Source organism: Plutella xylostella, chromosome 12 (assembly GCF_932276165.1).
Source record: "Plutella xylostella chromosome 12, ilPluXylo3.1, whole genome shotgun sequence".
Classification (NCBI taxonomy): domain Eukaryota; kingdom Metazoa; phylum Arthropoda; class Insecta; order Lepidoptera; family Plutellidae; genus Plutella; species Plutella xylostella.
This window is the reverse complement of record NC_063992.1, coordinates 5,732,340-5,750,693: the sequence shown is the minus strand read 5'-3', so window position 1 is coordinate 5,750,693 and position 18,354 is coordinate 5,732,340. Positions and strand designations below refer to the sequence as shown.

The 18,354-nt window shown below is 40.6% G+C and overlaps 2 protein-coding genes across 3 annotated transcripts in view; both read right to left on the bottom strand.

The window, feature by feature from the left end:
- The window catches only part of LOC105381275, a 63,867-nt gene extending 50,737 nt beyond the window's left edge, over nucleotides 1–13,130 (bottom strand). Inside the window, 11 exon segments of the mRNA XM_048624450.1 lie at nucleotides 77–173; nucleotides 341–466; nucleotides 1,471–1,604; nucleotides 1,864–2,025; nucleotides 2,956–5,336; nucleotides 6,114–6,191; nucleotides 8,031–8,191; nucleotides 10,487–10,787; nucleotides 11,264–11,349; nucleotides 11,521–11,611; nucleotides 12,768–13,130. Coding sequence (XP_048480407.1) covers nucleotides 77–173; nucleotides 341–466; nucleotides 1,471–1,604; nucleotides 1,864–2,025; nucleotides 2,956–5,336; nucleotides 6,114–6,191; nucleotides 8,031–8,191; nucleotides 10,487–10,787; nucleotides 11,264–11,349; nucleotides 11,521–11,598 — 3,604 coding nt within the window. The 5' untranslated portion in view covers nucleotides 11,599–11,611; nucleotides 12,768–13,130.
- Nucleotides 13,131–14,146: 1,016 nt separating this feature from the next.
- LOC105388694 (zinc finger protein 182) lies at nucleotides 14,147–18,306 on the bottom strand. 2 transcript variants are annotated; one of them, XM_038119527.2, is made up of 8 exons: nucleotides 18,120–18,306; nucleotides 17,881–18,020; nucleotides 17,597–17,656; nucleotides 17,049–17,213; nucleotides 16,799–16,924; nucleotides 15,361–15,427; nucleotides 14,936–15,064; nucleotides 14,147–14,755 (listed from the first exon to the last, which is right to left on the bottom strand). In XM_038119527.2, the coding sequence occupies exons 1-8, from the start codon at nucleotides 18,228–18,230 to the stop codon at nucleotides 14,273–14,275; spliced, it is 1,281 nt and encodes a 426-aa protein (XP_037975455.2). In that variant the 5' UTR covers nucleotides 18,231–18,306; the 3' UTR covers nucleotides 14,147–14,272. The 2 variants fall into 2 exon arrangements, with proteins under 2 accessions (XP_037975455.2, XP_037975456.2); XM_038119528.2 differs by having other exon boundaries at nucleotides 18,109–18,223.
- Nucleotides 18,307–18,354: the final 48 nt, after the last annotated feature.

The following is an 18,354-nucleotide window of genomic DNA, read 5'->3' as shown; positions in this document are numbered from 1 at the left end:
TGAGATGTGGCCCCCCGTGGACACTTTGTTTGGGCGAGTTTTTGTGATAAAGCATGATTGAACAACAGTTACATACCCAGTCCAATAACGTGTCCGCTGCAAGTTGTATTGTTAGAAGGTTTGAGAACCTTGTGTGTAGTGGGCTGGTCGAACTTGCCGATCTCCACGTCAGCCTGAAAACAAACCACTCATCAGTATAGTTACTCACTAAAATAGGAGTTATGAGGCGTAATGTAGGTACGTGTTACAAAGAGACCGTTCTTGAAGTCAGTAAACAGAAATTCGTATCTATTTTACTTTTATCAGACCGACACACAGATCACAACTCAGTCCCACTAACCTCGTAGCCGGCGTCAGGGCGGGCGGGCTCGCTGTGGTCGCTGGCGTAGGGCGGCGCGATGCTCTCGTCACTCGACCACCGCTCCAGGGACGACTCGCTGCCGGGGACGCAAGCTAGCGGCGGCAACTGCAAGTAAATAACATTTATAGAACCCGCTTCTGATGTATTAAATACGTAACCTCATAAAATGCATTTATTTAAAATCGCCTACAAGCAGGCAAAAATAAAGAATAGACTTTTACGGAATGATGACCTTAATGCTTATAGTATTATCAATCAATTAACCTGCATTTGTATTTGTATGTCCTTTTCTGTTTGGCTCTGTGAATCCAATATAATATCTAAATAATCAATCACGTTTCATTTCCCACATCTTAAGCACCGTACACACTATTCACATTCAGATCTGGCAAGTCAACCTAACTCTTCGGAAGTATCATAAACTAATGAATTTTCACACACGAAATAAATAAATAGAACACGTCGTATTAACGTATCAACATCAACACGTGTTAACGACGCTAGGAATAAGATCCACATGACAAAATACCACCGCAGTTAATATGAGAACTCGTTTGCGGTTAACACTTTGTGAAACACTCACAGCCATTAGTCATTAGGCAACCGACTTTAAGTCTGATAAATATTACAGTTATCTACTACATAATTATTATGTCTAAATTATAGTGCTTTAAGGCTTCGAGTTCTTGTCTGTACCAAACTTAGAAGAAACAAACTAGGTTTAGTTAAATAATTATTTTTATTACTTTATGGTTTGAGTAGGCTTTTTCTTCGCGTGTCGGTGACAAAGTCTCTAGCTGGACTAGGGTTTGTCAACGTGTTGTAAGGTTTAACCAGTCGCTGATGGCTACTCAGGTTGCGCCAGACGTATAAAGCGTTCCCTGGAGGCAAACTGACTACTCATCAGTAGCCACCAACAAATCTGCAATTTGCATAGACATACAAATCAAGCAAACTGTATGCACTCGGTATACTTAACCGATACGTTGCTGACTCAGTCAGTGGCAAATAGTTACAGTGTAGTCGGTGTAGCCTAACTTATAGTTGATACGTCACTCAAGAACGACCCTCTTTCATGCACCACAGTCCTGTTCGAATATAATAGCTACCTTGGGCGGGTCCCTGGGTGGCATGGCGAGGCGGGACGAGGGCGCGGCGGCGGCGACCCGCAGCAGCGCCTCGCACAGCGCGCGCCGCCCCGCCCCGCCGCCGCGCCACCCGCCCACTATGGAGCAGGATAGCGCTTTCATGCACCCCAGTCGTATTTATAGGTTCCTCTACATAGCTAGCGACGCAGGACGGCGACGGATATTTAAAATACATGGAGTTATATATGAGACGTCACAAAACGTCGCGCCACGCTCTACGCAACATGACACGTCTCGCTCAACGCTTTATAACGTCTTATATTGAATTCCATATAATGAAATCACCTAACGCCTACATTCCTGGTGTTGCGTCGCCGTCACGTTCTTTCTAATTGTACCCTATAGTATTATAGCTCACCTTGGGCGGGTCCCTGGGCGGCATGGCGAGGCGGGCGGAGGGCGCGGCGGCGGCGACCCGCAGCAGCGCCTCGCACAGCGCGCGCCGCCCCGCCCCGCCGCCGCGCCACCCGCCCACTATGGAGCAGGATAGCGCTTTGGAGCGACCTGATGTCTCGTCTGTAAGGAGAGGGTTGTTGGTTACTGTGACTATGGGCTGTGGATGGGATAACACTTTATATTTTTTTACTAGTAGCGCTAAAACAGAGATGTTTAGCGCTATCTGTAATATTTGTCAAATGACACGACGCAATCCCTTTAATCCAGATTTAAATAGGTTTGTAACAATGTCAATGTTAGCAGTAATGTAAAACATTATGACGAACCACAAAAATATTACTCGGATGAGTCTTTTAATAGCTTAGCTTGCTGTGTTTATATTTTTTATACTGATAATCTGTTAATCTAATATGGGTTGTAGTAAGTTAATCTAGCGAAAAACTGAGATCTATAAAGGTTAGACACCTACACAGTATCTAAATAAGGAATGGAATATGAATTGATTGTGTAAGTGTTTTAAGTTGAATATTCTCTGACATAATTAGGTATCATTGGCGCTGCCGCTGTAAGGTTTCGTCACTTGAAGCATTATCCAATTACATTATTACAATGTAGTAGTTACTTTGTGAGTAAGTAAATAATAGAAGTGTAACATAAATAGAGTTACTGAATCCAATTTAACAGGATTGTAATGTACTTACCTATAAAACTCTTGCATCACGAAACACCTTGGTTTGCGTTTGGATTGGACTAATTTTGGTACCGGCGGCACGCAAAAAACTGATCCGCGGTGTCGATTTTCCGCAAATTTATAAAATTATCAATATCTCATTTTTACTGAGGTCATATTATCATATTTTGGCCACTCATGAGCTGCTTTATCAGCCCTCCAAGGCATATCGTTGAATTTTGGGACACCCTGTATATGATTCAGTTAGTTGTTTCAGCTGTCTCAATAAAAAAACTATTAACCTTCATCAACATTATTAATCGTTCTTAGCTAGGCATAGACCTCGGCAATAATGAACAATTAACATTAAAAAAACTCACCTGATAGTGCAAACTGCACAGTAAGAAGCGCTTCAATGATCTTCACCAGCTGCCGGGTCTCGTGTTCCCCGGCGTCGTGCAGCGCGTGCAGCAGCAGCCGCAGCAGCGCGTAGCTGTCGCGCAGCGCGCCGCCCCCCGCCAGCCGCCGGCGCAGCAGCGGCGCGCACAGGCACAGCCCCGCCGCGCAGCGCCAGAATGTACACACCGAGCGGAGCACTTCGATGTAGTCTTCAACACCGTCTTCTGTCTCGTTCTCGCTGTACGCGAAACTGGTCTTTATAGGGACAGCTGTAGAGGACTTTCTTGTGGCTAGCACGGCGGAGTCCCGCCTCTCTATCTCCGTTCCGAAAGCCTCGAGCTCTTTGCTCACGTCAGTCAGCTCCTCGAACTTGTCGGAGGGCAGCTTAATTTTGTAAATCTTGTAGCACTTGTCCGTCGCGTCGTCCAGCGATTTGAGCAACATCTGCACAGAGACTAAGGAGTTGATGTCGCGGTAGTAGCTCATCTCCGTCGCGTTGTCCTTCATCATCTTGAATATCTCGACGATGATCGCTATCTCCAGTATCGAGCAGCACTGCTTGGAGAACTCGGGCAGCGCGACCAGCTCCAGCACGTAGCTGAGCCCGCCCTTCTGGATGAACTGCTCCGCGAACGAGACCGTGTTGAGCAGGCTGGCGAAGATGTCGAGGCAGGACACGGTGAGGAAGTAGGCGCTCTCCTCGGCGCGGATGAGGTAGCGGTGCTTGGCCACGATGAAGCTGGGGTACAGCACGCTGAACAGCAGGTCGTGCTGCACCTCGCGGCGGCAGCGCGGCGTGGCGCGCAGCAGGTGCGCCAGCGCGGCCGCCAGCACGCCGCCCGGGTTGTCCAGCTGCAGCAGCGAGTTGTAGTGCACGAGGAACGACCACAGCGACTTGCGCTCCACCGCGCCCGCGCCGTACGTGTAGAACTTGGTCTTGCCGAAGTCCGCTCGGCGCTCGTCGCAGGGCTGGCACACAGCGCACGGCAGCTGGTCCCGCGCGCGCGCCCGCAGCACGCTGGCCCCGAGCTCGCCGTACACCGTGCGCTCCAGCACCTGCAGCGCCAGCGGGGCCGCGCCGCCGTGCGTCAGCATCAGCCGCACCATGCTCTCCATGAGGTGGCCGGCCGACACACAGCAGCACGCGCCGCTGGCCAGCAGCACGCGCAGCAGCTTGCGGCGCAGCGCCGCGCTGCCCGCCACCGCCTCGTCGCCGGCCAGCGCCAGCAGCGTGCCGTACAGCAGCGCCACGCAGCAGCAGCCGGCGGGGCGCACGGGCGGCGCGCCCGCCTCGCCCAGCACGTCGTGGTGGTGGTGCAGGCCGGCCGCTACGCGCGCGCGGCACGCCTTGTGCCTGGCGCGCGCGCACGCCGCCGAGTGCAGCACCTCGCCGCGCACGCGCTTCATCTCGCAGATGAGCTTGCCGAGCGCCTCCACCAGCTTCTTGATGAGCGGCGGCGCGGCGGCGGCGGCGGCGCCCGGCAGCCGCGCCAGGAGCGCCACCACCTGCTGCAGCAGCGCGCCCTTCAGGCACTCCCCGTACAGCCGGAACTGCTCCGTGAACTGCCGCAGCTGCTCCACGGAGCGGCACTGCAGCAGCAGGCAGTAGAAGAACGCCACGATCGAGTACGAGATACCGAACACGAACTTCAGCTGGTTCTCCGACTCGTCGTCGTCCATCGGTTCTGCGTCACCGTTCTGCTGTTTTTCGTCAGTTTTGTGATATTTCGAGTTAGATTTGCATATGACATCCTCTAATATTCTCAGTATCATCGGCAATATTCCATTTGTGATGAGCTTCGAGCAAAGATCTGATCTAACGAGAACTTTATCAAGCGATACTATGAGCAGTTCCGTGAGGGCCACCTTGATCCGGGAGACTTCCTTGGCGTCGTACTTGTGCACGGCGCCGAACTGCAGCGAGCAGAGGTTCCGCAGCGAGTAGTTGATGCACTGCACGGAGATCTGCGAGCCCTCGGCGCCGGCCAGGCTGCTGTCGGCGCGGCACAGCTCCTGCAGCAGCGCCGCCACCAGGATCGTGAACTCATACAGGGAGATCTGCGAGTTGATGATGTCCTTGTGGCGGTCGGTCATGTAGTCGACGGCCTTGGGCTTGGTCTTGCGCGGGGAGTGGAAGGGGTCGCCGTAGAGCGAGGGGGAGGGCGCGGGCGGCGGGTCGCGCGCGGGGGAGGTGAAGTAGTCGAAGTCGCGGTCGGGGGGGCCGAGCTTCATGGTGAGCGAGCGGTTGAGCAGCTGCAGGTCGGCGTCGGAGCCGGAGTCGCTGGAGGGGTCGGGCGAGGCGCCGCGGCGCGCCGGCCCGTCCACCACGTCCGCGCCGCGCGCCTGGCTCACGCGGCGACCCCTGCCGAATTAACAACTAGTCAAATTCTTACACGACGATTAACATTTCGAAACAAAAATATTTTCGCAAATTAATTGACCTCTACGTAACATGAATATCATTCAGCTCCAGATTATTGCAATTAGAATCATTAGCACATTGTAGCCGTCCATCGGAGTATCAAAGTATCAAGTAACAACAAGTGCCGCTCGAACGAGTGCCACGGCTAGTTAGGCGCCGCTTGTCGATAAGATACGCTCAGTTAGGACCACACAAGTAGTTATGATTTATAGTTTATTAACTTTACAACTTATAATCAAAATATAATGTATTTGTCATAATATTAAAATAAAGGCTTTTTTTTAGTTATATTTTCTACATTATTTTACAGTATCTACTTCTCCTTCAAGTGTCATTGTATACAAAAATCAACCCTGTATAAGTAAGTGTTTTGTGGGTGGATTTAATGCTAAATATTAGTATGCTAAATTTATATCAATATCTACCAGAAACATTTGTATGGGGAACATTTCACATACTGCCCGCATGATACCTATGCCAACAGTTTTTCCTCTCAAAGTCATCAAATCAATATTAAGTGATCTAGGTCACGATCTATGTTACTGCGTCAATACCGTTTGGGCTATTATTGCGTAAACAACATAAAATAACATTCATATAACCTTAACCTTTCTTTTCGCATTTATAAACTTGTAAGGCTATTGCTAGTAGAAGGTCAGATTTTGTTGTAATTAGACTTCACAAATACCTAATCTAGAAATTAGATCTAAAATGTACCTTCCAGATGCTGATTCCTTTGTAGCAGACGAGCTGAGCTTCGGCTGACTGCTGCCAAGCTTCTGTTTGCTCCATATCCTGAAAAAGGTTTTTTATCAGTGCACGTGTTTCGGTCGTAGGTACGGTGCGCGGTGTTATGGTAAACACACACATTGTGGGTACTTTTGGTTGCGGAATTTTAGACTTTTCAAGTAAGTACCAAAGGTTAACTGGTAGAAAATGCTGCTAGCATTAAGTTCGCCTTTGTACCAATTTACTTTGTGCAATAAAGAATTTAATAATAATAATAAGTACGGTCTATCCTATCCTACCTGCATCTTGTTTGGGATATAGTAAGTACTAGCTGTTCCCGCGAGCTTCGCTTCGCCTTAAAAAGTTTTCCCGTGGGAATTCCGGGATAAAAAGTAGCCTATGTTCTTTCTCAGGGTCTAGAACTCTAGACCATATGAATACCAAATTTCATTCAAATCCGTTCAGTAGTTTTGGCGTGAAAGAGTAACAGACAGACAGACACAGTTAGTTTCGCATTTATAATTAGTTGTACCTCCCGGTACCTCCTGCAGGTTGACTGGTAGAAAATGCTTCTAGCATTAAGTCCACCTCATTGTACATATTTACTTCTGTATATTGTGCAATAAAAGTATAAATAAATAAATAAATAAATAATATTAGTTAGGATACGGGTATATTTTAAGCCGTGGGATTGGGATTCTCAGCACAAAAAGATAAACAATGTCAAATCAATATATTTATAATTTATTTGTCATCTAAAATTTATGTTTTGCAAGTTATGTAATAACAGAGTTGGAATCTCCGGTGGAAATCGGGAACGCAGGAAAAGTACGTGATTTATGGAAAGTGTGGACACTCTGAAACATAATCTAAATATGTATTTACCTACTGTAAACAACGATAATCATACCATAATAGTGTAATAGCTCTTACAATGTATGAAACCTAACAGAGGTCGGCCTATTGACCCGGCCGACCGACGCCCTATCTACTGATTTGATTAGATAATGCGCCAGCAATTGCTTAATAGGATCATCACATGAATGAATATCATAACAACAAATGCGTTGCTGTTTGCCGATACTGATACTAACGTTGATTTGTATATCTATATTGTGGTTGCTTCTATTTGTCCAATGTCCAGAATATCTTAGTGCACCGCTGGACAAATGCATCAGCTATAATGTTCGCAACCTCTGCTGGTTTTCCGGTATGTGCACATCACATTTGTGGTATTACGGAGCCAATCTCTGAGCCGACTGAATGCACTGACTGAGCCGAGATATCCAACCGCCTGTTTGGAGGCATTTTGTCATAGCTATCGGTCTGCCAATTAATTAGTTCGATTAGTCATAGATAACGATACTTATTAATTAACAGAATGCATAGGTATAGATAGATATAACATGATAAAATACAAACAAATACGAAGGCCCGACATGTTAAACTTATTGTCCAGTTTTATTCACGGCAACTCGAGTGTCGAGTATGCATCGAAAGCCATTATGAATAATTCGTAGTACAACAAAGTGTCGAGTGTCGAGCTCGGAGTAGAAACAGGTTTCCCGTAATGCAACGCACTACACCGCATAAATCCAGTTGCTATCTATTGGAATGGCCAAAATATCAACTTTAAGCAGGTTTCGAGTCGAGAGGCTCGAGAGCAACTAATTATAAGTACAAAAATAAATTTTAGATCAAGTCTGCTGTGCATTGGCCAATACCGCGCTGCATTAGTTCAAGGTTCAGGTTCAGGACTAGGCCTAAAACCCTTCCTTTATTGGAAGGAGACCCGTGCCCCAGCAGTGGGGACATGATGGGTCGAGATGATGATTAGTACAAGCTACTATCAAACTGCTCTAAACCATCATCATAAGTCACCTAAAACCGCATGAAAGACCTCACCTGTTCTCCAACAGCTGGTAGATCTGGTCGTGGGCGCGCGAGACCGGCACGTGGGGGTTGCGCGCCCCGCCCGCGCCCCCCGCGCCACCCGCCGCGCCCGCGCCCAGCTCGCCGCACACCCATATCAGCACGGAGCTCAGCTGGCGGCAGCAGGACAAACCCTGGCGGAGGAGGTGTTAGTTACAGTTGAGTTTAGACAAGGGCGAGGTTTGAGGAAGCTGCGTAGATTCTGACCCTATGGATCTTTTCGGCGGCGACCATTCGCATCTACATTCATCATAATATACAGTCATAATGGCCTTATCCATGACAGTAATTAAATTTAAGAAAAAACTAGGTTTAGTAGATCATAAAAAAATGCAACTATTTAGGTATAGTACCTATGTGATATGATAACAGCTAATCGTTTTTTATGAGGATAACGCAGTTTTGATCGCATGGCTCATCTGAGGGATCGGAATGTTTTCCGAACACTATGTGCCTACTTATCTAGTAACGGATCAACATACAACAGGTTCTATAACCGGTTCGACGGTGACTATTTTAATAACCATGTATGTATAACACTGCACGCCTACTACTAATGTTACATAATACAACGCTTCCTCCATGCATACTTAGCCAAGAAAATCAGACAGGTAAAGGATAACAAAATTCAAATAGGACATAGAACCGACATAAAATTGCTTATTTATTCGTTCAAGTTCTTTTTACGTATAAATGTATCTATAGATTCTGTATACGGCTTCTAAGGTGCTTCTCTATTAGTTTTTGTAAGCTATATTTAATATAGCATATTTGATGAGTTTAAGCTGCGTTTACACGATAAGCAGAGAATACACCGACTGATTCACTGTACGTATACTACTCCTAATGTGTAAACACGTGATCCAGCTCTTGGATAATCACAGCCAACCAGCGGAATTTGTTCATGCTATACTACCTACTACCTTTTTTTAAACGAAGTTTAGGACCTAGCATACTCTTATCGTGTACCTAAACGCCGCTTTAATTAAAATACGTCATAAACCAGCAGGCAAATATTAATAACTATATAACCGAGCTCATGGGAATTCTAAGCAAAGAGAGAGTAAGAAGTAAGACTCACGTCGTAGAAGTAATAGAAATAGCATAAGTTAGTACAAATAAAACTGATAAGATTACAATAATTATAATGTAGCTACTGTAGTGCCAAGTTGCGATATGAGGTTACTGAACTCCGACTATTGGGTAAGTTTCTAAGTACCTCACAGACGGCCTTCATGTTTTGCAACACGCAAACAAACATTCACAACAGTCAAGTGAATATTTCACAACATAATACGATCTTATGTGATCTTATTTAATACCTGTTTAGTGGTTTCATTCACAATTTTCCATTGTGTACCTACTACCTTTAGTTTATTACTTCTATGTTATTTAGTCGTAAGGAAAAAATGGGAGCAATTATATTATATCCATTCTATAGGCTTTACACAATGACCTACATTATTAAATTATTATGTTACCTACCCTGAATAGGGAAGCCGTACGAATAGTGACAATGCATTACTTACACAAAGCTTATAAGACCCTCTCTCTATACAGAATATGTTGACTGCAGTGGCGTTACCCTAGGTCAGCCATGAAGGACGAACGCAATCCGATTATGCAGCATGCATACAACACAATGCATGTTACACGTTTCATTCAAATTTAGCTTTTATAGATAGACAATAAAAACTGTATGACTAGTAGGAACTTCGCAATTACGCATTTATTAGTTAAACGTATCTAGATGATTGTTCCTTCGTCAAGTGGCTTTATCGGTTCATTTGTGAGTACGGTCAACATAATTACGAACAGACAATGCAGTTTGACTAGGCTATTCCTTTGAAATAAATTCCTACTATTGTATATAATTTGTACCTATATGTGTTGGTTGTGTAGGCACATAGAACAACGCGGACTCGGGTGACCAGTCCATACTCAATGTGTAGGCATTTATTACAAAATTCCATTTAAAGTTCAGATTCTTACCAATCTGCATTAATAAATTGTTAAATTCCTTTGACTGTTACTTCATAATGAAAGCTTTCTTATTTACATTGAACTATGCAAATTAAAGTCAGGGCAAAGATCAGTACAGCAGGGACTGCACAAACATATTAGTGATTGCCAACATATTATACACATAAAATATATGATATCTACAGCAATACACTCGTCACTCGTCCCCAGCAGACGACAGTCATACAATCAATAACATTATTACAATTAAAGATAACAAGTAGACAAGTAGGTACTAGTTGTACCAATTTTTTCCGACCATCCCTACATATTTAACTGTATTGATAACGTTAAAGTGCCCTTATCTCTAATAATGTGTTAACATCAGATTTACACACTGATACAATAATTTGATACATAAAACTATGTTCCTAATGATATTATCAATACAAAGATATTTAACTCACCTCCACACCAAGGGCTTTGAGTAAAATTAGGCATCTCCAGGCAACTCCACTTAGCAGGTAGTTCCTTAGTATCTCCGTGGAAGACTGGGCATTGGCGCGGCTAAACAGGCCCGTTCCTGGAGCAGGGTCTGCCTTCTCCTGGTCTTCCTGAGGCTTCTCGGGCGGGGCATCCTCGAGGCTAGTGCAGGGGTTCTCGAGACATGGCACGGGCAACGTGTAGTGAGCGTTGATGGCTGACGTCACGCGGTGGATGCCGCATAGCAGCTCGCACCCCACTAGGGTCACCACACCGCTAATAGGGCTGCAAAGATATTAGTAATTAAGGAAATAAGCCTGGGCGGCCGCAAGTAGCATAAAGCATTAAAATAAACCATCCTGTATAAAGTTTTACAGTGCAAAAGTGTTGTTTCATTGCATACGTATCATAAGCGAAGTTCAAAATACTTACCTAAATTTATAATATCTACTTTAGAAATACCGAAATTCGAAAGTTTGTTTGACCTAAAGTTCGAAATACCGAAAATTCAATTAAGGAATGGTTAAAATGCAGCAGTTCACTAAAGTTCGTCATTTGAACATTGGTATTTTAAAATTAACATTTTGTGTTTCGGAAACCCAAAACATCCCGTTTATAATCATGATCATGGGGATTTAGAAAATTATGTAGGTATGATACATACCCGTGATAAATACAACAATATTATTATAATGGCTTCATATTAATAGGCCTTGAATAGTTACTTGTTTATGATTCAAATACAAAGTAGAACAGCTTACCAGAATTTAATAAGTTCTTTAGGATCACCCCCTTCATTAAGTCTTATCAGGAATTCTGCGAGAAATAGATCCAGCCATGTAGATTTCTGTAAATTTAATAAAATTAGTACCCAACTTCCAATTAAGTACATGATGATATTTTGTATTTTTTTGCCGTGTATAAATAAGTTGAAATAAAAATAATATGTAGAACATATCTTACAAAAGAGTTTCATATAAACAAACAGGGCACAAAAATTAAGAAGATATAGTCTCACCTCATATGTTCCAGTTTCAGCTTTAAAAAAAAGATCCCAAAATAACTTCAATTTATCTCCATCTTCATCCGTGGACATTGTCACCTCCTAGCTGCAAGAATACAAACACATGAGGCCTCATTTAAAGTAAAATTAAACATTTTTGGTGTGTAAAGACCTTACATATACTACGCATTGTAGTGTAGTGCATTAACAATACCTACTACTACAATTATTCTTCTATGGATTCAACCTTAACCCGCCAGTGGTGACGTGAATTTGACTTACATCGTTGGTGACGCCGGTCTCACGCACCGGGATTTTCAAACTTATTTTTTTTACTTAATTAACTACACATGCTACTTAAAATTAGTTTAATTTTAAAGATAAGTATTTGTTTGATAATAAAACAAAGCATTATCATAAATCACGGCTCGTTTATTAGTCCTTTTACCATGGTACTTAGAACTCTTAATATTTACATAATTTTTCTCACAGACATATACGTCACCACTGGCGGGTTAAACTAAATATCGATATTTAATAATACACTTAAAAATGTATTTTTCAATCATTCTGAAGCATTAAAAGATACATTATTCATATTATTTGTGTTAATATGACTATTAGGTACCTAGTAACAAAAATTGGGTTTAATCCTGGGGCTGCATTCTCTGCTATCCATTTTAGGAGAACAGATTTTGTGTTCAGAGAATTACTTTATAGCTTTTGAAACTATGAAAAGGGAATGTAGTTCCTTATTTTATAGTAAAATAATATAAAAGATATTTATATTTTATATGTACTTATCTATCTTTGTATTTGTGTTGATATATCAGTTGTCCCATAGCCATAAAACAGGCTCTGCCTAGCTTGGGGTCGGAGTGCAATGTGTAAGATGTTCCCACATATTTTATTTTTTTATATATCCAGAGAGAATATAATAGAGATGATATAATAGAAATGGCTTCTATGTTAGTTTAAGGCGCATCTGCCAGCATACTGGATTGTATGGATTGTCTCTCTCTCTCAGTAGAAACCTTATCTCCGCTTCTGGCTATTATTATACCTACTTATATTGGATGGACACAGAACTCCCAGATAAACTATCTGTTTACTGTTATTGTAATTATTGTATTGTCGGTGTACTCATGGTCACACACTTTATTTAATTATGGTACCTACATTAATTAGTTTGTAAATTATTAAATTCAGATACTGACTTATTTATAAGAACACATTTACTTGTAAATCACTTTCTAACCTACCTTTTATTGAAGTGACTAAATGAAGGCAAATATTGTGTATAGTTCATGCAACTTAAAACTAATTTAAACTTTCACTAACTTGAAGCACTTTTTATAAGAACCACTTTATCAAAGAATGTTTCACTTTGTTTTGTATTGAGTTTGATTTTCAAAAACTTTATATTGTATTTGTTATTCATTAAACATAAACACCTTAGATCGGTTTATCGGCACAATCAATATTTAATTACAGGATATTCACAGCGAGGACACAAACTGTGTAAGTTACTAAACGAGAAAAAAGTAACGATTGTAAAATAAATTTGATGAAGACGAAACAACCAAACCGAAAGTAACCAAAAACCAGACTGACACTGACAGAAGTTAAAGACTGACAGCGACAGAAGTTAAAGACTGACAGCTGACAATGACGCATAAATTAGTCTATATTTGACAGTGACATTGATTCACACAGATCACCCATACCTCAGAATAATAATACATCCCCTCGCAGACCCATCACGGAATACTGTAAAGCTGCGTACACACCGGGGCCAGGAATGCCAACGAACGGGTTACGTTGGCCTTCGTTGCTGCAATCTGCCCTGTATTATGTATGATAAATATCCATCGTTGGGATAACCGTTGGCCCCGTGTGTACGCAGCTTAATGCGAAACTCTTACAACTTTAATTATGTTCTTTGTCCACAACTCTCTTCCTCCAACGAGAATTAATAAGTACTTAGTAATAAGTACTTAGTACTTAGTAATAAGTACTTAGTACTTAGTAATAAATACTTAGTACTTATTATTACATCCATTAGAAGCACTTACATGCTCACATGAGCTTGCAACATCAGAATAATAACGGCATCGCTTTGCTCCGACACTAAAGTCCGCCCTTCCCGTTAGAGAAGTACCTACAGTCCAACTATAAAGTCAAACTTTTGATCATTATGTTGTTTACTTCTGGTTTACTTACATTTTCGTTTGTGTATGGCTTTTTGACGGATTTGTCCTTAAATATAATACTTACATCGATAAAATCCCTTTTTGCCCACCGTACACCTCTCGAGATCACCTGGGTGATCGTCTGTCTAAAGTTTTTTTAACTACCGTACACCTAGATTGCACCGCAAAGTATAAACTATAGTACCTACATAACTGGCTGCATGTGTCATGGTTTAGGCGTGTTTCATATAATTATTATTTATTAAAACACCTAGGAAATTAGAGTGTACTACCCCGAAAAACAATTGTATTGTTTGGGGTGTTAAGGTGTTCTATTCATAAATGTATATGTTTCGTTTGAAAATGAATAATATTTTTTTTCTACCTCTTCCAACTATCATATTACAACTACAACAGAACTATAACATATAGCTAAAAAGGAAACATGATAAGATTGAAACAAATTTTACTTAAATGCAAGAATTACATAAAATGCATTGTTACTAACACTTACTATGGACTATGTAGTCTGAAAATAAATATTTATTATTATTATAAAAAAATACAGACACTTGTTAAGAAGAAAAATTATACCCCCTTAAATGAACAGGTTCATAATCTTTATGACTGTGCAAATAATGATGTGCGAGGGCAGTGATGAAATCAAACTGTTCTCCACATATACGACAGCTATGGTTGTAAGAATCTTGATTAAAAACATCTTTGGTTCCTTTAATTTCACTCAATCCTGAAGAATGAGGGTCTATTGCATCTTTAGGTGAGCGAAAGGAAAATGGGTGAACTTCAAGAGGAGGCTCAGCTACCGTAAAAGATTGTTTCTCCAACGACCATTGCACACATTTCGTACTGTTTTTATGGTCTAATTCACTTTTTTCTTCGTTTACTAACTTATCTTCAATGGATGAGCGTTCAACTTCCTTGCTAATAGGATCTTTACCCACGTCAATGCCGATAACATCGATTTGGTTGTTAGGAACTGTATTTTTTTCAGCATCATCATTTAATGCGACTTCATGTTTTTTGAGTTTGTGCAATTTCTGAAACAACAAGAAATAGCGACTGTTAATGGTTATGCTAAATTATAAGCATATACTTTTTAATAAATGATTGAGAATTGAGTATGGCTCTCCGTGCATGAGACTCATGCCTGGCTTTGCTAACCTTCAACTACCTACCTATCGTAAAGGGAATATGGAAAGGCCTTTGTTTTTACTCACCAAGTCTCTTGCTTGCACAAAAGCAGCACCGCAGATATCACACTTGTAATCTTTGACACCTCTGTGCTTGCACATGTGACGTGTCAGCTCACTCGAAGTTATGAAGGACTTGTTACAAATTGTGCACGTCTGGAAAAAATACAAATACGTCATTGTTGAACTGAAACATAAAAACACGCACTTGAGTGCCTACCACGTATTACGTGGTACGTGCCTACGCAATATTGCGTAGTCGGAATTCAATAATAATCGTAAACATGTTTTTTTCTTTTCACAATAGTAAAATATATACTTTGTTCTTAGAAATTAGACATGTTATTATTTACTTCGTGTGATTCGAACCATCAACTTGTGAGAGGTGAGAGGATCATAACATCCTCTGGTCTAGGGTACATTAGGATCACATACTATTTGTGGGTACTTACGTGATCTCTCTGTCCAGTATGAACTTTCAAATGGGTGTGAAGATTCCCTTGGGCCGAGAACCTTTTACTGGAAAGTAAAAATAATACTTGTGAAAGGAGAATGGCAAGTATGGGGCCCATCACCCAGAGCGGTAATTGATGAAGCATTAATACTGTACATGTGTAGTCCTTGACTACTTATTAATGTTATCATTGTGAGACATGGGAAAACAATGATATAGGTGCTGAAAAACATGTGTATTAGTACAGTACTACCAGTTTCCCTAGAGATTAACATAGTCTTAAAAAACGTGGGGATTCCTGGATAAAAAATATCCTACGTTACTTCGGGATAACGGAAGTTTTTAATAAGTGAAATTATATTTGTCAGTCTAAAAGTTTATTAAATTAGTCTCATAGTACCTGAATGTGAAAAGTGTTAAAATAATTTTGGTATATTTAAACAAATAAAAACGTATGGTTAATGTATGCAATAATGTATAATAATTAATAATATGGATTTTTCCTTTGTAGTAGTATAGTATAGGTTTGGTCAGTGACGACTAACGTAGGTACATAAAGCGGCTCCAGTCTGGAAATTCTTATTTGCGGAAAATCGTTCTCTGCTTTAGTAATAAATCTTTCTTTCAAATACATTTTAATTTTGCTTAACTTCAAGAAATTACTTTTAATAGCTTTTAATAACCGCTGATTGTTCTATTCTATTAAGATCATAACGTACCTAAATATGATCACGTTTCTCAGTACCGTTCACAGCTAAAATGGCTCCCCATTCGTGATCGTAGGAATTTACGTATCCTATGTCTCCTTTTTTCCGTTCTCCACGAGCCAAATACTCCCCCCTACCTTAAATCCATGTTTGATTTTCTTTCTGACACTCACACTCGTCATCTCCGTTCCTCCCATAACAATCTTTTAGCATTGCCCTCTTTCCATTCCGGTTTCATGTCTTACTCTTTCGCTGTCACCGCCGTTCGCCTATGGAATAATCTTCCCGAGAACATTAGAAAAGCCCCTTCTCGCCACATCTTCAAGCGACTAACCCGCGCTCACTATCTCAGCCAATTAAATAGATAGCATTTTCGTGTACCTGTCTGGATATTATATTATTATTTTGTATTTTTATATATTATATGTATACCTATTATAGTTATGTATCCTTTGTATAAATTTATATAAGTATTAGAATGTATTTTTATTATATATATTTAGATAATTATTAAGTGACGTGTTTTTAGTTCTTTCATCTTTCATGTTTTTTTTTTGTTTTTTTTGCACATCTTTGTACCAGTTTTCCTGTACCTCCTGTAGGTTGGCTGGTAGAAAATGCTCTTAGCATTAAGCCCACCTTTTGTACATTTATTTTATATCTGTGCAATAAAGAATTAAATAAATAATAAAAATAGTTTTGAAGTATTTTTATTTTGAAAATGCGTACCTGCATATTTCACACTGAAAAGGTTTTTCTCCAGTATGGATACGAAGATGTATAGTGAGGTTGTGTTTTTGAGTGAACCGTCGGGAGCAATACATACATCCAAACGGCCGATCACCAGTGTGTGTCCTGGAAAATAAGCGTTATCATTTTCTGAAATCTTGCCAAAAGATACCTACAGTGTATTTTAGAGGTAAAATGATAGTGAAAATTGTTGTTTAAAATAACTATGATATAATTTGAATCCGCTTACCTAACATGCATATCTAACTGCGCCTGACATCGAAATTCTTTGTCACATTGGTAGCAAGAATGTACTTGCTTTGGCTTTGGCTTGGGCCCTCTTTTTTGCTTCTCTGTTTCCGGTTTTCGTTTGTAAGCAGTGCTCGACTTTTTACTTTCAGCTAATTGACATTTACTGGAAGATAGTTAAAGGTAATTATTTTATAAAGTAACAATATTATGTAAGAATCATACTCATACTTTTTCATAGCCTGTGATATGACACTTGTAACAATATTATATGTATATTATATACCTCTGATAAGACATCTGATACAAACAAAAACAGGGTTAAGGGTTCTATCAGATGTCTTTCCCCAAGGAATGGGATATATAGCCATAAATGCTCATAAAAATTATCTATTTTATTAAAATGGTGAGAGAAAGTATGCAGTAGTCAGACTTTTATTGCATGCTTCAACTTTGGGAGATCTATGCCATACTTTCCTCTTTTATATAAAAAAAAACATTGTTCTTATTGACAAGGGTTTATCATAGGGGAAATGAAGGTAACTTTACCATTTTCTTATTATTGTTTGTGTTGGAACAGGATCTGTCATTATAGCCACACTCATTGTCCTGAAAATAAACAAATATGGGAGTTCAGGCAAAAAATATACATGGGTCGAGTCTCAAGCATTATCTGTTTGCTGCTTAAGGATGGATAATTCTAAATGATACAAATTAATTGTGCCAGAAATTATAGCAAATCAATGCTTATGGGTCTTTATCAAGGATTTTTCCAGAATAGATTCCAACAGGTCCGACTTATAACAATATCCAAAAATTAATTCAGCACTTACTTTTTTTGTAAAGTTAGACCCAGATACTGTCGCAATCGTATGTCGGCACTCTCCGATGTTTGTTTGAAATGATATGCAATTCCAAGTTTGTAAATGCAGTTACTACATAACTGCTCGGGCAGACCATCATTTTTACTGATCTGAAATAATAGTTCATACAATTTTGATTAATTACTTACTACACAATCCCATTAATACTTCCGTTCGTTACGACAAAATATGTTTTACCATGGTTTTACCTTTATGTTGCAACAATATTCAACCATATCACATAGAGTCAAATTGTAATTCCGAGTAAATATAGAAGAAAGGACACCTTCTTCTAAGCACATTCTACAAATTTTATTCATATTATATGTGTTAAATATTGTACAAGTCTCAAACTTAAATAGTAAACAAAGACGGCCAAAATCCGCAATCAAGTAACAAGAAAATGACAATCAAACCTAGAGTATTCTGTGAAACAAATAAAAA

What these genes read in the sequence shown, in the direction of transcription:
- LOC105388694 (XM_038119527.2), bottom strand. Translation starts at nt 18,230, where the DNA reads ATGAATAAAATTTGTAGAATGTGCTTAGAAGAAGGTGTCCTTTCTTCT. An exon ending in AATATTGTTGCAACATAAAG is followed by an intron (nt 18,021 to 18,119) that starts GTAAAACCATGG and finishes CTATTATTTCAG; the next exon opens with ATCAGTAAAAATGATGGTCT. An exon ending in GGTCTAACTTTACAAAAAAA is followed by an intron (nt 17,657 to 17,880) that starts GTAAGTGCTGAA and finishes GTTTATTTTCAG; the next exon opens with GACAATGAGTGTGGCTATAA.